Source organism: Chionomys nivalis, chromosome 18, assembly GCF_950005125.1.
Source record: "Chionomys nivalis chromosome 18, mChiNiv1.1, whole genome shotgun sequence".
NCBI lineage: Eukaryota > Metazoa > Chordata > Mammalia > Rodentia > Cricetidae > Chionomys > Chionomys nivalis.
Window position 1 is genome coordinate 18,073,097 of NC_080103.1, and position 18,989 is coordinate 18,092,085.

Genomic DNA, 18,989 nt, shown 5'->3' on the forward strand with positions numbered 1-18,989 from the left:
TCAGATGTCATGGACCAAATGGGGCAGAGCCAACCACCAGTGCAAAGCTGCATAGCAGTTTAAGGTTTGACTCAAGCGGTCATAAAAGGCTAGAAACATGCAGTAAGGACAGGTCTAGGTTGGAAACAACAACAACAACAACAACAAACCTCTTTAAACAGTGTGCATAGGTGTTTAAGTAAGAAAAAAAATGGCTATAGACAGTCATAGGAAAAAATAAGTGCTTAAAAATAATAAAACATTTAAAGAGAGAAGAAAAAAGCCATAAAAAAAGTAGAAATACACAGGGAGAATGGATCATGTGTGGTGTTGTGTTGCTTTAAATTGTTTGAGTACTGAGGAGTGAATGGCAGCTGCTGAGAGACATGGGATTGTAAAATGAACTGTTGAATTAAACCAGCCTAGATACTTTAGGGATGTCTTAGCTTTAAAATAGAATTCAGAAAATGTATTGTGTTGGGGAAGAGGTTATGCTTTTGTTTCTACAGGAAATGAAAAGCTGTGGATTCCTTCAAGATTACTAGAAATCAGGTTTGATTGGGTGAGACCTTCTGAAAAATCTTGGCTACAGACAAAGAAATGAATCAAGAAAAACTCCAAGACAGGTTACAAATATCTGACCCTCTGTGTGGGAGCAGTTCTGAGACTGGACAACAATGCCACAACTAGTTTTTCCAGGGCTTGACCATTATCTCAACTTTCTCATGGCCCCCTAAAGATGCCATTGTCCTCAGACAACAGGAAGCAATCTAGACAACACAGCACCCACATTCCCAAGAGATGGGGTGGGTAGTTTTTGGTCATTCAGTGGGTTATGGATGTTTGTCATCATTTGGGGGGAATATAGGAATGTAGGATAAAAAAGATGCTATTAAGCTCAAATATTTTACATTGATATGGATTTTGGTATACTGATAGAAACTTAAAATTATTTTTGTTATACTGTATTTATGTTTCTACTCTTATTTGGAGTATTGTGCTTATGTAGCTCATTTAAAATGTAATGTACAGGGAGCTGGAGAGATGGATCAGCAGTTAAGAACATTAGTTGTTTTTCCAGAGGTTCTGGATTCAGTTCCAGCCACCATCTATAATGGGATCTGATACCCTCTTCTGTTGTGCAGACATACATGCAGACAGAGCACGCGTACCAAAAAAAAGTAATGTATAATTTTAAAATGCAGGTTAGTAAGTACTCATCTATAATAATCAAACTTGTAATCATATTAGGTATGTTATCAAGAATGAACAGATATATTTTAGAAAGATTGCTATGGAATATTAGTTTAAGATGTGTTACATTTGTTTATGCTATGAAACATTTATTTAATGATGCAAAGGTATGTTGCATTCTTTTATGTTGCCTTTGTTTGATTGATCTAATAAAGAGTTGAACAGCCAATAGCTTGGCAGGAGAGGGATAGGCAGGGCTGCCAGGCAGAGAGAATAAATAGAAGGAATGAGAAAAGGAGAGGAAGAGGAGAAGTCAGAGGCCAGCCATTCAGTCACATAACCAGCCTCAGAGTAAGAAATAAAGAAAGGTATATAAAATAGAGAAAGGTAAAAGTCCAAGGGCAAAAGGTAGATAACATTAAAAATGTTTTGTTAACATAAGGCTTTTCATGACAGTGAGACACGTCTGCTCCTGGCAGCACCAATCTACTTCAAAAAAGAAAATTGGCATCAAAGGACCTCTATCTGGAGTTTGTTTTCAATATGGCAAAGCTATCCATTTGGTCAAGAAACAGCCCTTGCCTTGACTGCTGATAGTATGTTGTACAAGACAAGATGGGGCAGTCCTTCAGAATTTCTGCTTCATAGAAAAGTGTGTCAGATATTCTAGGCATGTAGACCAAAGATGGATGTTCCAATGTTACAGAGGAAACTTGGGTGAGTTTCTAGGCAACCAGATGTCTCTAACATTTCTATAGTTTTGGGAGTGGCTTGCATTGTACTTCTGTTTACTCAGGTAATATTATATCCTTCTGGGGTCTTTTATGGAGTTGAAGACTTGAAAGTTATAGCTACAGTTTTTCTTAGTTATGATGAAGGTAAATTAAATACAAAACTTTGGATTCACCAATATAGGATAGATAATAGAGTATTTTCCTTGAATTTGCCAAATACTTAGATATTGTAAATATAATTCTTACTTGATAACTGTTCTCATTGTATATAGTTTTACTATGTTAAAATTAAAACCCTTTTTTATTTAGACAAAGGGGGAAATGTTGTGGAATATTACTTTAACCATGTAAAGGTGTGTTACATGTGTTTATGCTGCATTTGTTTAGTGATGTAAAGATGTGTTGTGCCTGCCTAAGGCACCTGATTGGTCTAATAAGAAGTTGGACGGCCAATAACTAGATGGTAGAGGGATAGGAGGGCCTGGTGGGCAAAGAGAATAAATAAGAGAAAGAATCTAGGCTCAGAAGGAAAAGAAGGAAGAGAATGTGGGAGAAAGAGAGGGAGGTGTCAGGGGCTAGACAGTTGCCAGCCAGACAGACATGGAGTATGACATACAGAAGAAAGGTAAAAAGCCCCAAAGCAAAATGTAGATGAAGACAAACAGGTTAAACTAAGTTATAAGAGCTACTGGGGCAAGCATAAGATAGGGCTTATAAGATAAGCCACTTGTAACTAGTAAGAAGTCTCCGTGTCATGATTTGGGAGCTGGTTGGTGGCCCAAAAGAAAGCTTATTACAATGATGGGATGAAAAGACACACCGTTGTATTAAGTTTTGTCACTTTGATCAAATACACGAGGCTTCGGTCCATCATAAGCTAGCCTGGCTGCTCTGAGCCCGTGACGAGGCGAACATCATGCTGGGAGCATGAGATAGGGTAAAGCGCCGTCCTACAATGGGCTAGGAGAGAGAGGAAGGGGCTAGGAGCCAAACTCTCTCCAAGGACTGACTCCTTGGGGACCAAGACTTCAGCACTTTGCAGGGGCATTCAAGATGCAAACTACGTGGGTCAGAGCAGTGGCTCAGTGACTGCTCTTGTAGAGGTTGGTTGTCAAATTCCTAGCACCCGCATGGTGGCCCACAACCTCCTGTAAGCTCAATTCCAGGGGATACAACACCCTCCTCTGGTTTCAAGGGCAGCAGGCACACAAGTAGTGCACAGACAAGCATGCAGGGAAAACAGCCATACACATAAATCAAAACAAAATATATAAACCATGAAAGAATTGAAGTGACTGGGCAATGTGGAAGAGGAGGAGGCTTCAATGAAGAGCAGGGGCATAGCAAGGGTTCTTTCATTATTCTAGTATACCTCTTGAGTCCTGCTCAGGGAACAAAACCCTACAGGGGCCTAGCTCTTTTCCTAGTAGCTCAGGCATGGTACAACTGTTTTGGTTGGGAGCTAAGGTGAAGACGAGAAGTCACTGGATTGTAGGAAACAGAAACCCAGTCACACTGGGTTAAAGAAAGCCAACAAACCCAAACAAGAAGGCATGTGGGGATTCTGACATTTTATGGGGCCTATGAGACAGAATATGTGTCATCCTCTTCCTGACCCCCAGGGATGGATGTAGACAGGCTGGGAACACTGATTAGGGACAGCCCCTCTTCCCTGCCTGCTTCTCTACAAACGTCCACTTTGGCCTGAAGTCTGGCTTTTACCACCTCTCTGTATAAAAGTGCCTCCAAAGAAAAGACATTTAACTGAGGAGGGGGAGTGTCCAAAGACTTCTTTGGATCTAACTTCTCTGATCTGTCATTTCTAAAATCCCCAGGAAGGAGAACCTGACTTGTTCCTGCCTGAGCATCACAGCTGTGGTCAGGGAGTAAGGGAGTCTAATCTCAAAGAGGCAAATATTCAGGGCGGTAGATGCCAGAGATTCCATGCACTGTTCTGGAGAGCTGAGTGGCTATTGGTAGTTCTGGTGAGCTGGGGCTGGGAGCACTTCCTTTTTTCTGTCTCTGCTGCCCTTTAGATGATACACTGGCATCTATGTTTCATCCTTCTATGCAGTTATTAAATCCATAAATAATAACTTAATCTCTGAAGCTCTGCCTCGGGAGTGTAGACCTTAAAGAGGCGGAGGAGGGGGCAGGAGAACTCCTGATTCAATTCCCAGCACCCACATGGGTGCTCACAACCATCTCTAACTCCAGTTCCAGGGATCCAGCCCCCTCTTTTGGATTCTGTGGACACCAGGCATGTAACTGGTGCATAGATGTACACACAGACAAAACAAACATACACACAAAAGAAATTAAAAGGAGAGAGAGAGAGAGAGAGAGAGAGAGAGAAAGAGAGAGAGAGAGAGAGCACTTAGCAGCCTTGGTGGCTGCAGCAGAGAAGGTTTCATCCTCTCCCAGGCTGCTGGGACCAAGAGGATCCCAACAAGCTGAACAGGTCTCATCCTCCTGCTGAAATGTTAAGCTTGCCAAGAGCATGCTGCAAAGCAGCTAGACGGGCCAGATAGAAAGCCCAAGAGACCCTAATCTAAAGGCCAGGAGGAACACTAGGGCAGGCTCAGCAGTTCTCAAAAATGAATGTGTTTTGAACGAAGCCAGCTAGACAAACAGGGAGCCGTGAGAAGCCTCGGGAACAGGAGCCTGTACAGGGGTGGGAATCAAAAAGGGGCCTGGAAAATCTGAGGCTGTGATGGCGCTCTGTCTGTTCAGCTCAGAGCCCGGTCATGGAGGAGGCAGTGACAGCTCAATCAAGGTCATCCCTCTATCTTTACCCCGCCCTCCCCACTACCTGGGGCTCACAGGCCTCCGGTTAGCAGGAACTGAGGAGCACTCCAACTTCTCTGGCAGGCACCAAGGAGGCAAGCACTTTGAAAACAAACAGGAGAGCTTGACCGGTAAGGCAGGGAGTTTGGGGGCCTGGGGTGGGATGAGAAGACCCTCCTGACCCCGACTCATGGTGGCAGAGCACAGCTGGACCGGCAGTTGAAAGGACAGTATGCAGCCCTTCCCGGATGTCAGTGGGGACTATCCTGTGTCCTGGGATACGGGAAGATGTGGAGCTTCTCCGTGGGCTTGCAACCTCGCTCTTCTCCACTAGGGTCTCTGCCCTCCTTGCTCTTTTGGTCAGCTACAGAGGTCATGGCCTGTTCCAGCCAAGGGAAGGCCCAGGAGGTGTGGGGGAGGGGGGTAAGTAAGGCCGGTTTTGATAGGGTTCAGCTGCCAGACTGTCTCCTTGAGCAACGGGAGTTTAGTTTAATGAATTTGGTCAGTTCACAGAATCTGCCCACACAGTACATCTTACCTTCTGAAAGGCTTCCAAAATAGGCCCAGCCACCGCTCAAGAGACAAAATGAAAAAAAAGAAAATAAAAGGACCAAGTGACAAGGCCCTGGAGACCTCTGCCCTTTCAGATAAGTCTAGGCAAGCTTTTCCAAGGAAATTTTAAGACAAATCAACAAAAAGCAAAAGCCAGCTGCTTTTTTTTTCTTTCCCATTAAGGATTTCGGGCAAAGAAAGATGTCCCAAGTACACACCTGTGTGGGCCAGGAGGCCCCAGTCTGTAGAAAAATGGGTGAAGCATTAAAGATACAATCCACGCAATTCTTCTGGCTGATATTGACACACACCATCTGAGCTAGTCTCATTAGGGTCATCAGAAAGCCACGCCTATATCAACAAAACTCCACAGACCCAGCTGCCCCCTCCAGTGGTTTCTCTCCAGGCACACGATCACACCACCTGCGAAGGAGACAAGTCCTATACACACACACCACACACACACACGCAGATAGTTACACAACACAGAGTTCCAGACAGTGCCCTCCTCCGTCTCTCTCACACACATAACCGCATACAGTTGCACGCAGCCTCATAGACCCACACATCTGTGCACAGGCCGTCTCACACTTGCTCAGACTCACAGCCATGCAGTGAGGCACACGAGCGCATCACACATGCCACAGTACCACACTGCACCTTCCATCCCCTGGTCCTGCGCTCCAGGCCTCCACAGAGAGCTAGCTCCCTCCTCCACAACCCTCCTGTGTGCCCTGCATTGAAGCCAGATGTTCCGTGGGCAGACCCCTCTATGGGCTGACAGGCAGTGATTACTGTTGCCAGCCCCACATTAGGAGAGAATTGAATGGGAGAGAGTCCCCTCCCGCCTCAGGATCCCTACAATAGCGCCATTGTGAGGTGCTTCACTGCCTTCCTTTCCTCTTCCTAACCAACCTACGTCAGGAGCAGCTCTGCCTGAGGAGAGAAGAAAGACAAAAGGAGGATCACAGGCCCTGACTGATCCACCCCATTCTGGGGTGGAGGGAGGGCTGTACTTTGGAGAGAAGGCTGTGTTCCTGTCTCTCCTTCCGCCTGGTAAATAATCCAGAGGGCTGCCTGAGGTAAACTCCCCAACAGAAGCCAGGGCTTCTAAACATTAGCCAGCCTTAAGCCTGTGAGTTGAACTTCGGATGGGGCCTGGGAGGGGGATCTCATGCGGAGACCGGCAGGTCCGCAGAGACACTCCTACAGTCCGCTCTGCCTCCCGGATTGCCCCCCTGCAAACTGGTGCATATAGTTAAGCTATTAGAGCAGCAGGGGTTAAGTTTCCAGGACTCCAGGGCAGACTTTAGTGGCTTCCAGGACTGGGGTAGGAGGGTGGGCAGATGAGGGTGAAGAGAAGAGGATACATTGGGTAACTGGTGAGACCAACATCTGGGATGGTCACTGCCCCTCCTCCTTGCCCAAACCGCAGACGCTGTGGCAGCAGGAAAATCAGAGCGGTTCAGACCAAGGATTGTGCAACCCAGACCCGGGAAGAGCCAGTGTTGGAGGTGGGAGTGGGGACTTGGGCTCAGAGACAGAGTCCACTTCAGAGGGGAGACTAGACCCTCTTGTATGCTGCAGGCGGTTTCCTGCACTAGACTTCAAAGCCAGTAAGATCCACTTTCTGGTTCAAAGTCTACCAAGAGCTGGAATTGGAAGCCTTGCTTTTGCTCCTGGGCTCCAGGGTCCAGCTGTCAGAGGGGCTGTGCCATGGGTGGTTCGCTGTGGCTGCTGTGGCGTACAGCGGGCGTGGAGAGGGAGGCATTTCGTCCAACCTTCTAAAGTGCCCCACAGTAAAATGTGTAACTAGAGAAGTTCCCGAGGGAGCGAGGGGAGCCCAGCCAATCCCTAACCGGCAGGAGGCAGAGAACAGTCACTGGGACTCTGATCTGAGAGCTGCCCCAAACACACACAGGAGAGGAATGGTGGGTTTTCCTTTTAATGCAAAATGTTGCCATACAAAGTGATTTGGGGAAAGCCCCCTTCTTCCCCACACTGGAGGGGTGAATGAAGGAGGGAAAAGTTGTCTTCTTGAGTTCTTCTCTCCCTTGGATCATACTCCTATCTGGGGTTGACCCTATCCGAAGGTCAGGGTTCTGGGTTTGGGACTAAAATTTATGGATACAGAGCAGGAGTGAAGATTTGGGGTGTTTGCTGTTTTGGTTCTAAAAGGTTACTCAAGATCTGGAGTTCTGTATAGAACAAGGGGGCTAGGAGAATTTGGTTGTTGTTATTGTTTAAAAATTAGGGGGTTTGAGCCCCACTGGCTTTCCTTTGAAGAAAGGACAGGAGATCTAATAAGGATATAAACGTGTGGGGACAGGAGAACCAAAAGCACAAGGTGCTTACACTTCCTCCTCTTTCTTCCTCATCTCCAGCTTGTAGACAATCTGGTAGCCATCATCCCAGGCATACAGCTGGCGCTCCCGGGGGTTATAGCGAAGGCTGGCGTGAGCACCATATCGGCGTGGAAAGTAAGAGAGTGCGGCCCGTTCAGGGGTCAGCGTACCGCTGGCATCAAAGGAGCACTGAATGCGGGCCCGGCTGGCAGGGCGGGTGTTGTAGACTACATATAAGGTCCCGCAGATGACAAAGGCCGCCTCTGCGTTCTCTCGGGGACATGGCGTGTCCCACTGCTGCTCTGTGTCAAGCGTTTGCGGATCTAACTTGGCTAGACACAAATGCCTGTCATCGTCCCGAGTGGCATACACAGCCCAAAGGCCCTCCTCGTCAGCTGCCAGGTCAATATAGGTGTCTCTCGTCAGCCCGTAGGGGGGTATCAGCTTCTCCGCCGGGAACACTGAGCTGTCCACCACTGTTCGGTTTGCCAGGTGAAATTTGATCAGCTGAAGAGTATCCTCCAGTTCAGCACCCTCTCCGGGCCCTCCAGGAGGCCTCCGAGCATAATACAGGAAGCCACCATACACCAGCTGTCCGGTACCTACCCAGGGGAAGGGCACCCGAATTCGGGAAGCTTTCCGGGCAGCCATGGCAAGAGTGAAGTCACGCAGCCTTGGGAAGACGAAAGCTGTGTCATTCTGTGTACCATCTAACACGTAAATCTTCTCTGCCGGCCCCAGTGGATCCTTGGTCCATAGACCAGAGGCTCCACCAAACCGCTTCAGGATCTTCATTGACCTCACCTGAGAGATGGTGTAGCCACAGTCTGGTGAGGAAGAAGAGAAGCACAGGAGAATACAGAGGCCAAGAATTAGATAATCTATAGCAGGACTTCCCAGGGCGGGCCATCAGGAGAACAGGGAGACATGTCCCTATGTGTGGGTTCACTCATTCATGGAGGCTTAAGACGTGGGGGACCAATAAGGCATGGGCCTCTAGAAACTCTTTATGGACTTGTCATTAGGGGTTTCCTCAAAATGTATTCTGGAAGCCGGAGCCACGGCAGCTTTGGACAAGGAGAAAAGCGGGTAAGAGGAGCTCTGAGATTGGGTCTCTTCTGAGATCTCTTACCTGTCACCATGTCATACTTCTCGTTTCTTCGGCCTTTGCCTTTGGCCCCAGGGCCTCCAGTCGCCTTCTCATCCTGCTCCACACAGGGCAAGGCTGGGTTCTGGGTCTCCAGATAGTCCACTTCCCGTTCCAGACGGTCCACTCTCCCCGAGAGGGTGTCTGCCTCAGTTCTGAGTGCTTCGCGCTCCTTCTCTGCCACCTCCAGTAGGGGCAGCATCTTGTTCTTGAAGTCCCGCAGCTCGGCAGCCTGCCGGCTACTCTGGTCCTGGCACTGGGCCAGCCGTTCCTGAAGGGACGGGAGAATCAGAGGGAAGGCAGGCTGCGGGGTTAAAACTCCCAGGCAAGCAGAGGCCCAACCAGGGAGACACGACCAGGAAAAGGAGCACTCAGCTGGGCACCAACAGGCTCTGTTGCTCCCACAGCAAAGTCGTCAGGCGCTAACCCATCCAAGGAACCTGGTTTAATTCACCTACGTACGAGTCTTCATTCAGCCTGTGCTGTCTGTGATCTGAGCCTCCAGGAAATCAAGATGCTACAGACTTCAAACTGTTTTAAAGGGAGTGGACATGGGATGCCGGGAAGAAACGGACAGGAAGTTGGAGGCAGATTTTTACCTGGGAAACTTCAACACTATAGGCAGTTAGTTCCGAAATGTAGCCCAATTCTGACTCTCATTTCCACTCTGTCCCCTTACTCCATCTAATGCCGAGGGGAAAGTGTTGCATTTATTTGCTGTGCAACTGCTTGATGTTGGGGAAACAGGAGTCTGTAATTAGGAGGGTCCTCGGCACTACGCTGTGTATTTTCTGCAGCCTCTTACCAGAGCCCGATCTTGTCACTCTCAGAGCCCTGATAACTAGTTGCACCAACAGATGTGGAATCATTCTGGGCTAGGCTAGAAGAGAAACGTATCCCTCACCTCTAAGGCAGCTAGTCGGCGTTCCATGTACTCCACAAGGTGGTGCTGCTGTCCCTGAAGGGGTCCCGTCCATGACAAAAAGAAGAAGAGCAGCAGAGGAGCACTGGGCCCCATGGCAGCCTTAAGTGGGGCCAGAGTAGGAGTGTGCCTTGGGCCTCTTTCCCTCCAGCCCGTTAGCTTTGGAGGCGGGGTGGGGGCGGCGCCTCCTCTTTCTGATCTCCGGGTGTCTCTCACTACTCTGGAATGCTTCAGTCTCTTTACAACCCCCCACCCCCTCCTTCCCGCCCAGATTGATCAAACACAGATGGCCCCTTTGCACGGTCGCCAAAAGCCTTAACCAGCAGCAGCTTAGGTTTGTAAGCTCCTCGGTAAGGGAGAGATGGCAATCTGAGGGCAGAGGCCTTCTGGACAGTCACAGGGGAAGGGAGGAAGCTTCGGGAGGCTGAGACCCCAGGAAAACTCAGCAAACTCCACTCATTTTAGGAGAGGACTCCCAGTGCTCACTTAGTAAGAGACCGACACCCTTCATCAATCCTTCCCTTCTCCAGCAATAATAGAATGGATTTTCTGCCTTGTTCAGTGAAGCCAGAAACACAGAAGAGGTTTGAGGGGTGGGGATTGGCCCGGGGCAATGTGAAGTCAAATTTCTACAGCTCATTGGCGCCACCTTGTGCTGAGCACCTAAGGCCATCGCTCATGATAAATAGAAAAACCAGAGTAGGACTTCACCCAAGTGGAAAAACTACCGAAGTAAGCCAAGTGGGTTGAATTTGTAGGCTTTTCTTTAAAATACAGGACTCTCTATAGAGTACTGTATCTCTGATTTAGCCCAAGGAAAGAAATGCATAAGATAAAAATCAACAATAAAACCTGTTGTTGTTTTGTTTAACTAGCGGCCTTAAATTAGGACCTGAGAGCTATTCAACATAACTTTCCAGGCATTCCCTTGCCAAAATGGGAGGGCACAGCAAGGACAAGCTAATTTACATTCATGGATATAGGGGGCTTAACCTGAAAAAATACAATGTAGCTAAGTCAAAACAAATACATTCTGACTTTCCCATCACTGGGAGAGAACAGGCTTTTAGTCGCCTCTCTTGGTTAGGGTTCAGTAGGGTATTTCTAAGTATTCTCATTTTTTTATTATTATCTTTAATGTTATGTATACCTTTGGGTAGCTGTATTCAGGTATGTGCATGTGGCCAGGCGCCTGTGGGGACCAGGGGAGGGCATCAGATCTTGCAGAGCTGAGTTACAGGAGGTTGAGGGGCCTGACACGGATGCTGAGAACTGAACCCTACAAGAGCAGTCCACCCTCAACTGCTAAGCCGGCTCACCAGCCCCAGGGTTTCTCATGTCTACCCAGCTAAAACTGCAAATCTGCCTAAAGTAAATGAACGGGCCAGTGTAAAGTTAGGCAGGAACATACATAATTTACTCAGGGACCTGCAGTGATTAATCTAGACAGATTCCTGTTTCTTTGCATGAGAAAACTTTGGAATCAAGAGAAATTTTGTTTTGTTTTGGATCAGAGGTTCGCCTTGTTTTTAAAATTTATATTTTTATATTTCTATATGGGTGTATATGCATGTGCCTACAGAGGCCAGAACCCCCTGCAGCTAGAGTTAACACCAATCTGATGTGGGTGCTGGGAATGGAATCCACCCCTCCCTAAGAGCAGCAAGTACTTTACCTCCGAGTTGCCTCTCAAGGCCCAGGTTATTCTTACAGAGGGGCCAAGTTCCAACCGGGCCACAGGAGGGAAACAAAAACATCTTTCTGCAGCTCTTGTTTTCACTCTCCTGCTTTAAATGTTTGGTGACACACACTGAGAGAGAAGTTAGGTAGCTCATCTCAAAAGCCATGCGCCTTTTCAAGGGCCAGAGTCAGGAGTCCAGGGCCCTGGAGACACTTTACTCCTGGGAAGTATTTCTCACAAAACTGTATTCATTTCCATTACAGAGTCCTGTACAAAGATCTCCTAATGTAAGAGTATTCTACTCATGTTCAAAACAGAATGTTTAGTCACTCCAGACATGTCATTAATCAAACCCCTTTACGCCCTAACTAGGAAGTAAAAACAGCCACAGTCAGAAAATTTACCCATTTTATTGATGCATTGCAATTGCTCTACTTTTTACCATATTATGTAGAAAATACTGAAAATACAAGCTACTTTGTAAAACCAAAGACAGACATTGAATCCAAAGATAAACTATGTTTTACACAATGGACCCTTTTCCCATAGTTAGTATTAAATTTTAAATAGCTATTTCTCTTGTTAAAATGATTATTTTACATACTCCCTAAGTACACCTGCATTACAAACAAAGCTCAGTAATTCTCAGAACTACCTGTTTCTAGAAGCTTATTGTAAAAGGAAGCACACAACCAGGAAAGGGAAAAAAAAAAAACAAGTTTAAATCACACACAGTAACTAGCATTATCAAATACATTTAATAAAGTAGGAATTCCATTGCAATAAAGGATTCAAAGCAGAAATACTAACATTACATATAATGTACATATAATGTACTGCTACATATAGTGAGATTATTTTTCAAGCTCAATTGAAACCACACGTTATATAAAGTTTAGCAACAAACAACCATGGAGACATGGAGACATGCTGCACCATCCATCAGTTAAAAAAAAAGTCAAAACACAAAGCAGGCTTGGCCATTTCTGTCACTGAGAGGCAACTTCAGTTCCTATCCTAAAACAAACCATCTCAACTAGTAGATCTCTGCATAATAAATAATGCAGAATAAAGCACACATTTCTGTGCTTGCCTGGCGATGGGCAGTCAAGCTAAGCCCCTCTAGTGGAGGATGGTGGATGAGCAACCACAAAGGCCAGAATTGTTTGAAATGGGGTACTTATTCCTGGGGTTGGCATTTCAGCGGAACCTGACAGTGACTGGGAACTCTGGAGTGATTTTGCGTCCTGGTGTGCCTGGGCGGCTCTATGAACCCTCTCCCTTTCCTCTCCTCTGGAAAGGGAGAAGCTAGAAAGGCAAGTTCTAAAAGAGGGTTTTAAAGCCTTAAGCTAGTCCACGGTCAGGCAATGCCGACCCAGGCCAGTGGCTCACTATATTCATGGGGCTTCTTTCCATGCCAGCAGGGCAGGCAGTCAATGTTTGTGCCCCGGGCAGGATGGATGTAGACCACGTCCAGGACACACACTCGGCAGAGAAGTGGGCGATCTTTGCAGACTGACAACCTCAGAGCTTGTCAGTCACACTGCTAGGCAGATGTTAAAGGCGATGATGTGAGCACTCAGGCATTCTCTTTCCCCGTGGATTGAAGACACCCATCTTCAGTAACTGCTTATTGGATGAGGGGGCACGCTGGGGGTTGGTTTGTTTTTTCCCCTGCATCTCATTCCTACAAAACCAGTAAATTTTGTCCCTTGTAGAGAGGAAAGATAAAGTACAAAAATGTTCCGATTAGAAACTAGAACTGTATTTAAACAAGAAAACCAGAATGCTTGGGGAAAAGGAGGCACAAAAATCACACACACTGACTTACACTGTTTGACACTAGTGACAAAACTACACGAACGTGTGGGTTGTCTCAACAACAGACTGCTGAATGTACAGCTTAATATGATAACTAAAGAGCAGACAGAAAATACAACATGTTCCTGGCAGGCTGTCCTGACGACCTGCCCCGTCCTGGAAACCCCACTCCCCATGATGAAGAAACTCCAAATTCGCTGACAGCTCCTCGGTGTTTCACCTGGGTCAGAGCTTGCTGACCAGGCTCCATGATCTCCCATCTCCATCCTGCACCTTCCGGACACCATCTCGATACAGAACCAACCCTAGACTTCTCACTCAAGTGTAATCTTCGATTCAGGCGGAACACATCTGTAGCTCAGGGTTAACCTTCTCCCTGCCAACCCTTCACGGGCAGGGATGTCCTCATCCCCAGTACCTTCAGCTCGACCCTAATCCATGGAGGAGCTGAGTACCAGGACAGTTTCACAGCTTGAAGGGCCCCAAGAATGTACATGTTGTTAAAAAGAAACCTCAAAAACCTTGGTGATTCAAGAGGCTTTGGTTTCTGTTTAATATTCTTCACTGATTCAGAAGCCTTTTGGTGAGCTTCTTGTCACCAGTAGTTTCTACAAAAGCCTCCTCATAAAATGGGGTCATGTTAAGCAATACAACAGGCTCTTTGGTATAAACACATCTGTTACATGCTTTTTTAAAAAAAAAAAAACCAAGCAAATAGTTTACTAGAAATGTCACCTATGCACAGGAAGGACTACTGCATGGGAAAAGAGAAAAAGAAATCCCATCCTAAGTGATTGCACATACTTTCAAATATGCATATTTAGTACTGGCTTCACTGTCTCACCTGCTCCCTGAACTCTTACAGAAGTCAGGTAGCAAGGCACAGAGAGAGAGAGAGCCACATAGAGGAATGCTTCCATGAGAACTGAGCTAAGGATCCAAAATGAAACGGGACAGCAGTGGCAGTAAAGAAGGAAGGCTGTTGTTTTGATTTTTCTCTGTTGGCAGGGAGACTGAGAACAATGCATTTACACAACACAGCTACTAAACCTGTTCTGTTAATCCCAGTGAACGGCTTGGGGTCCTCTGGGGCTTGCTGGTCCATCCTAAGGCAAGCTCACTGTAAACTCTATTAACCACTACATTATCATATAAGGCACTACAATAAGGGAAGAGAGGAGAGGGGGAAGGAAAAGACACACACTGAACAACTCCTCACCAGACACACCTGTGCAAAACAATCCCAAGGGTCTCCTCTCCTTGCAGGCAATGCCCCTGCTCACCCAGCACTACAGTAATATGCTCTAATATAATTGCAATTAGTTCACATACATTCCAACAAGTATCAGTTCATTTTGGTTTAAATACAATGGAGACATAATCCATCTCCGGGGTAACACTGGAGGATCAGATACACACTAAATACACAATTCAAGTGTAATCACTACACAGTCGATTACAAATAACATTTTGGGTTAGAGGAAAAATTGTTATATTTTTCTAATCAATATGTACATATTTAATTATGCAAAATATTAAAACACCACCATTACAAAACTTCTAAAATATTTTTAAATTCAGTAATAAACTTTTAAAATATTTTTTGCAGTTCCTACATGCACTTATTATATAAGTCTTAAGAGAGCATTCAATTTGCTGTTGGCATACAAAGGAAGCTACTTGAAAGTATAAAAGCTATACACAACTTATCTGGTTTAGTTCTTTAGCTTTCCCCTCAGATAAGTCACATGAAACAGAAGGGAGAGATGAGAAAAACACAGAGGTGCGTTATTGAAAATTCATAGAAATCTTAGGCAAAGCTCACCAGTGCCAGTATCTCTTCCTAGAGAGAGATTCTTCACTTTATATGCAAAACAAAACAAAACAAAACAAAAAACCCACCATACACATCATTCCACTGGCTTTTCTAGTAGAATTGAAGAATTTAAGTTGAACCATAGAGAGGAGGACTTTAAAAAAAAATAATCCAAGAAAGAATTCATGGTGTTTCATTGAAAAAGAATCCTCAGTGGACACAGGTCCTCTCACACCAAGGTCCAGCAAGTGCTGGGCTGCCTTTTTAACATCACTCTGCAACGAACACAGAAGCAACTGCAAACATTTCAATACTTAGCCACTTTTTGCCAACAGTAGTAATAATTGCCCAATAATGAAATACAACATGAAAAAAAAAAAACCTAAATCACTTTAAGCTTCAATGTGCCATTAGCAAAGACCAACTTTTGAGTAAAAGTGTCTGACAGGAAAAGTACAGCCTTGAAAAAGCTGCTTGTAAAATAAAAGGCAAGAAGTCTTGGTTTTTAAAAAAACAAAAAGTAATGACTTTTTCTCATCTGTTACATTTCAAATCTTTCTATTAGCATTTTTCCTCTGACTAGCAATCTTAATAAAACAAAGTAAAGAAACGCTTCACTTGTTTTAAAAGCATTTATAGAAATAAAGAGACAAAATGTATGTCAGAGGATAACATCAGAACGATCTTCCTTCCTTGGTGACTGCAGAAGATGGGCTTCTCACCTCTTCCAAGGTCCAAAAATGCTGTCACAAGAATAAAGAATTAAAAAATCGGGCAGACCTGGGAGACTACAACAATGCAGTCAACACGGAGCGCGGTTCCCGAGCAAAGCCTGCTTTCAGTGGACCCTGCAGAACAGGCTGCGGCTAGCAACGTCCATGAGAAGACAATGGAGGTGTTCACCAGAGCCCATTAAGAACTCAGGGCCAGGAGCAGGCAGCCATGAAGCCTCCCTGGAGCTCATCAACTACAAATAAGAATACTGACTGATCTTGGTAGGACTCAGCGGGTATCCAGTGTAAATTGTTGAGCCTCGGGAAGACCCAATGTAGGACTGAGTGGCAAACTGGTGTTGGTACTGAGCAGGGGCCACGCTGGCAGAAGTGAGGAGGCTAGGCCCAACACTGACCGGAACCTGGTGCACCAGAGTGCTAGGGTGGGTGGTATAAGCTGCAGCATGCCTTGAGGAGCCCTGCGGGGAGAAAAGATGAGCAATGGAACTTGTGGAACCAAGTGCAGCAGCAGAAGTAGGAGCAGCATACGTATACAGGTGAGGCTGGCTTGGCAGGTGAGCAGGGGCTGGGGCCAAGTGTGGGTGCCCCGTCGAGTGCAGTGGGCTGCCATGCTGGAAGGCGTAGGGGGCTTGGGAGAGTGGGGCCACAAATGCCTGCTGTCTGCGGGGAGCAGGGTTGCTGCTTCTTTCCTGCGAGGTTGGAGCTGACGATGACTGCTGGTTCTGGAAGGAGGAAGAAGGGAATGAGGAATCTTGAGGTCAGTCTGGTTCACAGCACCAAAGGCCTTGAGGTTCTGATGTGTACTGTTTCAGGACTGCCTTGGAACAAACTGGCAGTCGATGCTGTAAGAAGATAGCCAACTGCCGGGCGGTGGTGGCACACGCCTTTAATCCCAGCACTTGGGAGGCAGAGGCAGGCGGATCTCTGTGAGTTCGAGACCAGCCTGGTCTACAAGAGCTAGTTCCAGGACAGGCTCCAAAACCACAGAGAAACCCTGTCTTGAAAAACCAAAAAAAAAAAAAAGAAGATAGCCAACTATGCCTCTGCCTTTTGGAAGAACAGATCCTAACTGTTCAAGAAAGAAACGGTTTGCTCACAAGTATGACAGTATGAGAGGAAGTGGAGAATCGAGTTCACAGGGGTGTCCATGCCTGCATGTTAGTAACTTAACACACCCTATCCTGGAATCCGTGGTTTTTCTTTAACCTTCCTTGCTGTTTTCTTTTGCTCTCCTCTAAGGTCTCCACGGGCCTGTTAAAGTGTGGAACCTTGAGTGCACACACTAACTCCATTTCCACTTGCACCTCATGTGCTCTCCACTCTCTCCCACACATAGCTAAACCTCATTCTGATACCACATGAACACCAAAGTTTTAGTGAGAAAAAGGGGAACAGAAATGGAATAAAGTACCCCTTACTATCCCGTCAGAAGATCACATGGCAGGGCAGGAGATGTTCCAAACTCTAGGAACAGGCAGGGTTACACCCAGCTGATTTAAGTGGCTTCTCTGTCTTGACTCGGGTAAACAGTATAAGGCTCCAGGTATATAGGGCCTGGAGACACGGAAGAGAATTTGGTCCAAAGCATGTATGGTGGTGCAGTGTATCGCCAACGCACTCACAGACCAAATGAGAGACATAGCACATGCAGGTACGACGCAGGCACAGAACACCAGGTGCTCAACACAAAAGGAGCTTCATTTGGCTTTATTCAGCAGTCCAGCCAGAAGCAAGGTTCTCCAGAGAGTAACAACAGGGGAGAACTCAAACAGAAGATAGCAGCCCCTAGCGCTTACCTGGCTAAGGTTGAGTGGCTGCACTGCGCTGGTCCCCCCTCGCTGAGCTCGGTACCCTGTGGGGGTGATACAGCATCCAGATGATTGCCCACTCACTGAGGCCACTGGCTTGGTCTTACTGCTAAGGAGACCTAAAAATGGATCAAGGGTTAGCATCATTGCCCTAACTTTAGGGTATCATGCAGGTCCACATTTGTAGTTTGTAAGAGTTAAGTATCCTTATTTCTTCAATTACATTTGTACCACAATAACAGAAACTGTATTATCCATCCCTTCTCTGTCTTTCCACAAAGCCCACAAAGACCCTTAAATGGTCACTTAAGTAAAATTATCTAGTCTCCTATTACATAGAGGACACACACGGTGTCCTCAATAAACCTATACTTTTATGTAGGAATGGGGTTAAATAAAAATGACAATGGGGAACTCAGAAAGATATTTGTAATTCTTAGAATATTTAAAGGTTTCAAAGGGTCTAAGATGAAGGCAAAACTCTATCCTTTGGGGGTATGTACTGTCTTCACATTCTAAGAGATTAAAGAATGATAGAATATAAAAGTTGGCTTTTTCCTGTGTTTCTGGTAGGAAACTGGACTGTGGATTATATTATTAGGGATTAATATTATTCATGTATAATATTTATACTCCCAATAATTATATTCAGAAACCTGGTATCAGTATGTTCTACCTTGTCTCCAAGGAAGCTGACTACCCCTATGGAGGAGAAGCATAATGACGTAACAAAAGTTCTTTTTTTTTTTTTTTTTTTTTTTTGGGGGGGGGGTTTCGAGACAGGGTTTCTCTGTGGTTTTGGAGCCTGTCCTGGAACTAGCTCTTGTAGACCAGGCTGGTCTCGAACTCACAGAGATCCGCCTGCCTCTGCCTCCCGAGTGCTGGGATTAAAGGCGTGCGCCACCACCGCCCGGCAACAAAAGTTCTTAAATCAGAACCTTTTAAGGCCTATAAGCAGAAAGTAGCATAACCCATAAATACTATTTATGTGTAGGACACAGATGGCTATTGTAACACCAAAAGCCATCCTTCCCATTCTGTTGTGGGATATTTGATCACACTTTGAACCTCAAGTTTGCATTTGTGTTGATTAAATAAAATTAACCTTGGGTCAGGGGGCAGAGTTAGCAACTAGCTGACAGAAAGCAATCATAGAACATCAGAGGGCATCCAGGAGAGAGAGACACACAGGAAATAGCCAGGGTGGAGCTTGGAGTGGCACAGGTTTTTCTGGTTTGGTGGAGTGGAAGCACGGGGCTATCGGGGCTGCCAACAAGGCTACTAAGCCTCTGAGCTCGCAGGTTTTCACCACAGCCTTTGAATTTTGAGTCTTATTTATAAATAGAAGGATAGATTTTTAGTTAAAGCTACCTTTAGCTGCAGCAACAGAGCCAGTGCCGGCGGGAATAAACTTCCCGGAAGGTTGGGTCTGAGCAGCCAGGCCGGCTGCTAGGAAAGCAGGCTGTGGA

General features: G+C 46.1%; 2 protein-coding genes across 7 annotated transcripts in view; both read right to left on the reverse strand.

Moving 5' to 3' along the window:
* Positions 1 to 7,175: 7,175 nt before the first annotated feature.
* Positions 7,176 to 9,841, reverse strand: Olfml3 (olfactomedin like 3). The gene is made up of 3 exons (XM_057793507.1): positions 9,643 to 9,841; positions 8,724 to 9,009; positions 7,176 to 8,418 (listed from the first exon to the last, which is right to left on the reverse strand). Exons 1-3 carry the CDS (start codon positions 9,754 to 9,756, stop codon positions 7,598 to 7,600), a joined length of 1,221 nt encoding a protein of 406 aa, XP_057649490.1. The 5' UTR covers positions 9,757 to 9,841; the 3' UTR covers positions 7,176 to 7,597.
* Positions 9,842 to 11,735: 1,894 nt separating this feature from the next.
* Hipk1 (homeodomain interacting protein kinase 1) overlaps positions 11,736 to 18,989 on the reverse strand; it is an 84,180-nt gene continuing 76,926 nt past the window's right edge. For 5 of the 6 annotated variants that reach the window (XM_057793973.1, XM_057793972.1, XM_057793976.1 and 2 more), the window contains 2 exons: positions 17,509 to 17,639; positions 11,736 to 16,434 (listed from right to left, as the gene is read on the reverse strand). In XM_057793973.1, coding sequence (XP_057649956.1) covers positions 15,946 to 16,434; positions 17,509 to 17,639 — 620 coding nt within the window. In that variant the 3' untranslated portion in view covers positions 11,736 to 15,945. The remainder of the gene's footprint in view (positions 16,435 to 17,508; positions 17,640 to 18,989) is intronic. The other variant, XM_057793974.1, reaches the window with a different exon arrangement.

What these genes read in the sequence shown, in the direction of transcription:
- Olfml3 (XM_057793507.1), bottom strand. Translation starts at nt 9,756, where the DNA reads ATGGGGCCCAGTGCTCCTCTGCTGCTCTTCTTCTTTTTGTCATGGACG. An exon ending in GCCGACTAGCTGCCTTAGAG is followed by an intron (nt 9,010 to 9,642) that starts GTGAGGGATACG and finishes CCGTCCCTTCAG; the next exon opens with GAACGGCTGGCCCAGTGCCA. An exon ending in GAAGTATGACATGGTGACAG is followed by an intron (nt 8,419 to 8,723) that starts GTAAGAGATCTC and finishes CTTCCTCACCAG; the next exon opens with ACTGTGGCTACACCATCTCT.